Source organism: Thermobia domestica, chromosome 15, assembly GCF_964235325.1.
Source record: "Thermobia domestica chromosome 15, izTheDome1.hap1.1, whole genome shotgun sequence".
Taxonomy (NCBI): Eukaryota; Metazoa; Arthropoda; class Insecta; order Zygentoma; family Lepismatidae; genus Thermobia; species Thermobia domestica.
In genome coordinates, this window is record NC_137468.1 from 143,944,771 (window position 1) to 143,950,602 (window position 5,832).

General features: G+C 36.3%; 1 protein-coding gene across 1 annotated transcript; it reads left to right on the forward strand.

Annotated features, from left to right (window-relative positions):
* The first annotated feature begins 2,515 nt into the window (after window positions 1-2,515).
* LOC145671636 (uncharacterized) lies at window positions 2,516-4,174 on the forward strand. Its single transcript, XM_081740835.1, has one exon. It carries the CDS (start codon window positions 2,516-2,518, stop codon window positions 4,172-4,174), a length of 1,659 nt encoding a protein of 552 aa, XP_081596961.1.
* The last annotated feature ends 1,658 nt before the right edge of the window (window positions 4,175-5,832 follow it).

Genomic DNA, 5,832 nt, shown 5'->3' on the forward strand with positions numbered 1-5,832 from the left:
ATAGATTGACTGGGAGGAATCGTATTGTTTTCTGTCATTCTGACACTCTATTGTGAACTGCGGTGATATTTTGCTGATATAGATTATAAAGGCCTAGTTGATAGTTGATTGTACTTAAACGCAATACATCCCTCTAGAGACAATAATGTACTCGAAATAGATATTTGACCATTTTTAGGTATATTTTATCAAATAAGCTTTCTGACTCGTTGAAGAGATACCTCATTCTAATAAAGATTAGTTTTTGTAGAAGAAGATGCTGCAGCATAAGAAGAGGTACACACAGAAGAAAATGTCAGAAGTAACACCTACCAAGAAAACCAGCCAAGCACCAAACACACTAAGCGATATAGATCAAGAACACTTAACCAAGACCCTTAGGAAGATTAAATTATGAAAGATACTTGAGATGTCAAAAGCGGAACAAGATTCACACATATACCAGGAACATACGCCCAAAACCCTTTAAAGAAGAACATGCACAAAAATAGTTCAGAGAAAATATGGCCAGAAATAAGCCCACCAACTAAAGAAAACACAAAGAAAAACATCCCTACACACTCCTATTACCAGATATCGCCAGAGGAAGAGAAAAAATAAATTAAAACTCACACATCAATTTAATTATTTAAAAAAAAACTTATCCCATTTCTACTAAATAGAAAATACTTCTACGACTGTATAGAAGAAAGTTACAGATACATTACAGTCATGCATGGCGATTCTATACTTACCACTGAAAATTTCATCTCAATTTACCCACAAGAGAAAGCAGAAAGACGTTGATGGACTTCACCAGTCCAGCAGAGTTCGCCAAAGAACTTAACCAGATGTGACGAATGCCTAAAGAGAAGACTACTAACCGGCATACATTCATACCAACAGATCCACACAATAGGACCACTTCCAAGAAAAGACTGCTCATTCAAATACAACAACAAGGCTGTAAAAACACGAATCGAGAATGAAGACATTATCTAGAAGCTGTGGAACCGGAAAGTGGATCTCACTAGTTTAGTCCGTATCCACTAACCACGAACCACTGCCGCTCATAAGAATGCTCTCACAAATCCTTGACGAATTCATCAGAATAGCCGAGAACCACACCAGACTTCTGCTGCGCTGGATTTACTTAGGCTTTTCTGCAGCTGTCGGCAAATTACCTGTCAAACCGCAACTTTTGTGCCACTTGCAAAGCCGAAGGCCACTGCACAGGACAAAGCTATTGACCAAAAAGAACCAAGCTTAATCCCAAACCAAGACAAATTCTTAACTTTATTCTAGCTCTGCATCCATTCAACTAAGTAAACCTTGGCCTGAATGAGGACCAAAATTGCTAAAACTAGGAATGATCAAAATTTAACAGCGAGAAACAACCAAAAGACACCACACAGCAAGGGGAAAGAAGGATCAGAATGAAAATGTATCCATAGTCCAACACATTCAGCAATCCATGTGAAAAAGCTTAGAAGAAGCAACGTAGGCCACAATGGTGGGGTTGCTTCCCTACTAGTCATAACTAGACGCTTCCAAGCAAACAATAAAGTTGCCGAGAGCTACTTAAAAAAGTTCTACAATCAAAAACTGTTAATTGCAACTAATACGCAATTTTTTTGAAGCAGAATGCAACTATTCACAAAGAAAACGAAATCACCAATCTAAGAGGAACATTTCTGAAGCAATCAAAAGACAAAAGACAACAGAAAAACAAGTACAGCACAGAGCAGCGATAACATGAAAAAGGTAGAGAAGGTCAAACACCACAACCAAATAAGTAATCCTGATGTTACTCTAACATATCAAAACAATAAAAAAGTTAAAAATTTACCCAAGTATTCACGATAAGCTAGGTTCCCATCTATCCACTTCGAGAGTAGTAAAGTGACGCTCTATACTCTGCTATACTATATATGTTAACGATAGTAGGATTAAGTAGAACACTAGTTAGGAATACATTACGTAAACAATAACATATATAAATATAACCACATTGGAACCACCTTAGAAATTTTAAGTAAGTGATAATTCAGATTTCAGATATCCAAACTTCCTTTAAGGATGTTTCTTTCAAATCATGAAAAATGAGAAAACCACACTTAGTTATTATTTGCAAATCAATATAACATTAAAAGTACTTAAAACGTATGGATTGTCGACTAAGAAAGCCTTTCGATTTATTTATTATGTGTATATACAGTAGTTGACTTTTTAATACAGTATACAACTCATATTTTTTTTTTCTTTTGCAGACAACAAAGGAAAATCATCATACTGCTTGATAAAGATGATGAAAGCTGTTTTTTCTCTTGCTATAATGCTTCAAGTTCAGAAATGGCACTGCTATAAATGGGTCTCGTTATTAAATAGTCAGACTGATGATCGCTTTCAACTCATACCCTATGCCTGCAATGAGTACACACGTCATACTCAAATGTCAGTAACATTCGACGTATTGCATAATAATCTCATAGATATATACATTCATCATTTGTTTGAAACATGCTCCTTACCTATAATGGTTCAGGATCTTAAAAGGCCTTTACCACATGCCTTTAACAATAATCGTCATCTGAAAATCTCCGACATTGTGTTACTGTTAAATGATTTTCGAAATGTTTCTTCGGTTATAGCTAAAATGGAAACACTCTTTTACTGGAATGCCAGAGCGAACATCTATTTTCAAGTTACTCACGAAAACATTGACTATTACGAATTAGAAATAATATTTAAACTGTTTTGGAAAATAAAGATTGTAACCGCTCATATTCTCTTCAAACTTCACAACACAGATATGGTATTTGCGACATATAACCCATTCAATCAGAAAATTACAATCAATTACGTGGATTTCAATAAATCAGATATGAATCTCATACCGAAACATCATGAACCTAATATGCTAGTAGAAGCAACTAAAGATGTTCATGGGCATATTCTACGTGCAAGTGTTATAAACAGATTACCTGTGTTTTGGTTAAATCAAAGTGATGATGGTACTCTAAACTATTGTGGAATTGCTAGTAAGGTTCTCCAAGTAGTCATAGCGACCATGAATTTTACTCCAGTTTTCATCCAAGGGGACCCAAGGAGGGGACTGAATATCAAACTACCAAATGGAAGTTGGTCAGGAGTCATAGGGGAACTTATTACGTCATACTCTGATATTGTCCCATTTCCCATGTTTGTATCTCATGAGAGATTTTCATTCGTTGATTACGTTACTATCTTCAGCTTCGATAAATGGGTATTTATGTGCCCAAAAGCTGGTAAATTACCTCAGTGGAAACGCATATTCCTTCCCTTTGATGACATTGTTTGGTTGTCCATACTGGTTACCCTAATCTTCATCTTTTTGTCAAAACTTTTCGTTCATTGGTTAACATCTCATGGACTAACAATATATGTTATGCTGAATTGTATCTCTGAAGTTTTATCTGTTTACCTACAAGGAAACGTAGCAGTTGCTCCGAGGAATAGACCGTTGAAGGCAATATTAATGTTATCTCTTATAATGACTATCATCCTTAATTCGTTATTTCAAGGATTTCTGTTGAGTTTCGTAATTTCTCCAAAATATGAGAAAGACATCGACTCTCTCGAGGACGTGGCAAACTCAGATTTTCAAGTAGTTAGCTTGCCCCAGCATTTCGCTCACTTAAAAGGGTATGATTTTGCTGAAATACTACTTGAAAGAGCAGTTCCGATGGAAGGGTGGGTTCCTAAATATCTTATGGAAGTAGCATACAAGAGAAAGTCAGTTATTTTTGGAAGAAACATTTTCTTAAAATATGAAGAAAAGTTTCTCGAAAAACTTCATGGAATAAATCTATTTCATATTACGAAGCAGCGAATAGGATTAATAATGGCATCGTTCATTCTAACTAAACATTCGCCTTACCTTCCGAGAATGAACTTAATTGTAAATAATTTAATAGAAAGTGGATTTATAGATAAGTGGATGCATGAGATTGGAAGAGAACATGCTCTCTTTGAGAAAGATGTTGATGAGAACATTCACCTTTCTCTATCTTTGGACCATGTTCAGGTAGCGTTCTATTTGCTTACCATTGGAATAGTTCTAAGTTTTCTTGTATTTATAATTGAGTTGTCACATCAATCTTTCAAGAAGAAGTACAGCGCCCCTAAAGTTGGTGCAGAAGATATGACTACATAATATGATTTTTCTGATACACAGAAGTACACCTACTAAAAGGTTGGCTGTAAAAATTTACGTCTTTTCGTCCTAGGTGAACGAGGACCAAATGAAACGACATTAGAAATTTTAGGATTTGAGAGATCGTATACTTTAAAATCGAAAACTAGAAATACGTAATAAAAGGAACTGTATTATATAATTAATAATGTATTCGTTCTTCAATGACAGTGTGATTAATCACTAAAGGTGAGTAATTTGATTAACATAGTCTCAACCTTGTTATACAATGGGTCATTACTGATGTTCTCTTACTGAGAAATATGGCTGACAAACATAAAGATAAGGAAAATGTAATTCAAAGTTATTAAACTTTCCTTAGACTTTACAATAGAATTCTCATAACTATTGTCTTCAATAGTTTAAAAGTAGTGAGACGCCCGTCCCGTGGGATCCCTGGTTTGATCCCCGTTCAAGCTAAGTGAACTTAGTTGTGGACAAACACCGTGTACGTGGGTTCTCTCTGGATTCTCCCGTTTCCTCTCAGTTTCTTCATTCCACCATTTCATGCATTTTTATCATCACTGTCTCCTTTAGCCTAGCCGGCATAACCGTGGGACGTAAAACTTAAAGATTTCTTTTAATTCTTACCTTATCGGTATTAGATAATAATGGTGACCAGATGTTTTTGATGGTTATCTCAGTACTCGTTCATCTTCTAGACGGCTTTATAAAGAAACGAATTAGGGACGTCCATTTAGAGAGCCCCCCACCTCATCAAAATCATTCAAAAATGCTGTCAATCGTTTGTGCATCGTTTATGAAGAAATATGCAACACAAATGTCCGTTTGTGAAACAACGAACAATGAGCTAGAACAAAAACAAAGAGGGGCTGACTAAACGGTAGCCCCAACCTCAAAAATCAGTCTCAAATGATGTCAAGTGCATCGTTTGTGCAGAAGTGTGCAACGCAAATTTTTGTTTGTGCAACAATGAACAAAAAGCTACAACAGAAACAAAATGGCGAAGCTGTCTGAACGGTAGCCCACCCACCTTGTCAAAATCGATCGAAAATGATGTCAATCGTTAGTGCATCGTTTGTGCAGAAGTGTGCAACACGAATTTTCGTTTGTGCAACAATGATCAATGAGCTAGAACAAAAGCAAAGTGGTGGCGCTGTCTAAACAGTAACCTTTCCATCTTGTCAAAATCGGTCGAAAATGGTGTCAATCGTTTGCGCATCTTTTGTGCAGAAATGTGCAACACAAATTTTCGTTTGTGCAACAATGAACAACGAGCTAGAACAAAAACTAAATAAGGTTGCTCTCTAAACGGCAGACCCCCCCACCTTGTCAAAATCAATCGAAAATGGTGTCAATCGTTGTGCATCATTTGTGCAGAAATGTGCAACACAAATCTTCGTTTGTGCAACAACGAACAACGAGGTAGAACAAAAAACAAGAGTGGAGGCTGTCTAAACGGAAGGCCCCCTACCTTGTCAAAATCAGTTGAAAAGTATGTCAATCGTTTGTGCATCGTTTGAGTAGAAATGTGCAACACAAATCTTCGTTTATGCAACAATGAACAAAAAGCTAGTACAGAATCAAAATGGTGGAGCTGTCTAAATGGTAGTCCACCCACCTTGTCAAAATCAGTCGCAAATGGTGTCAATCGTTTG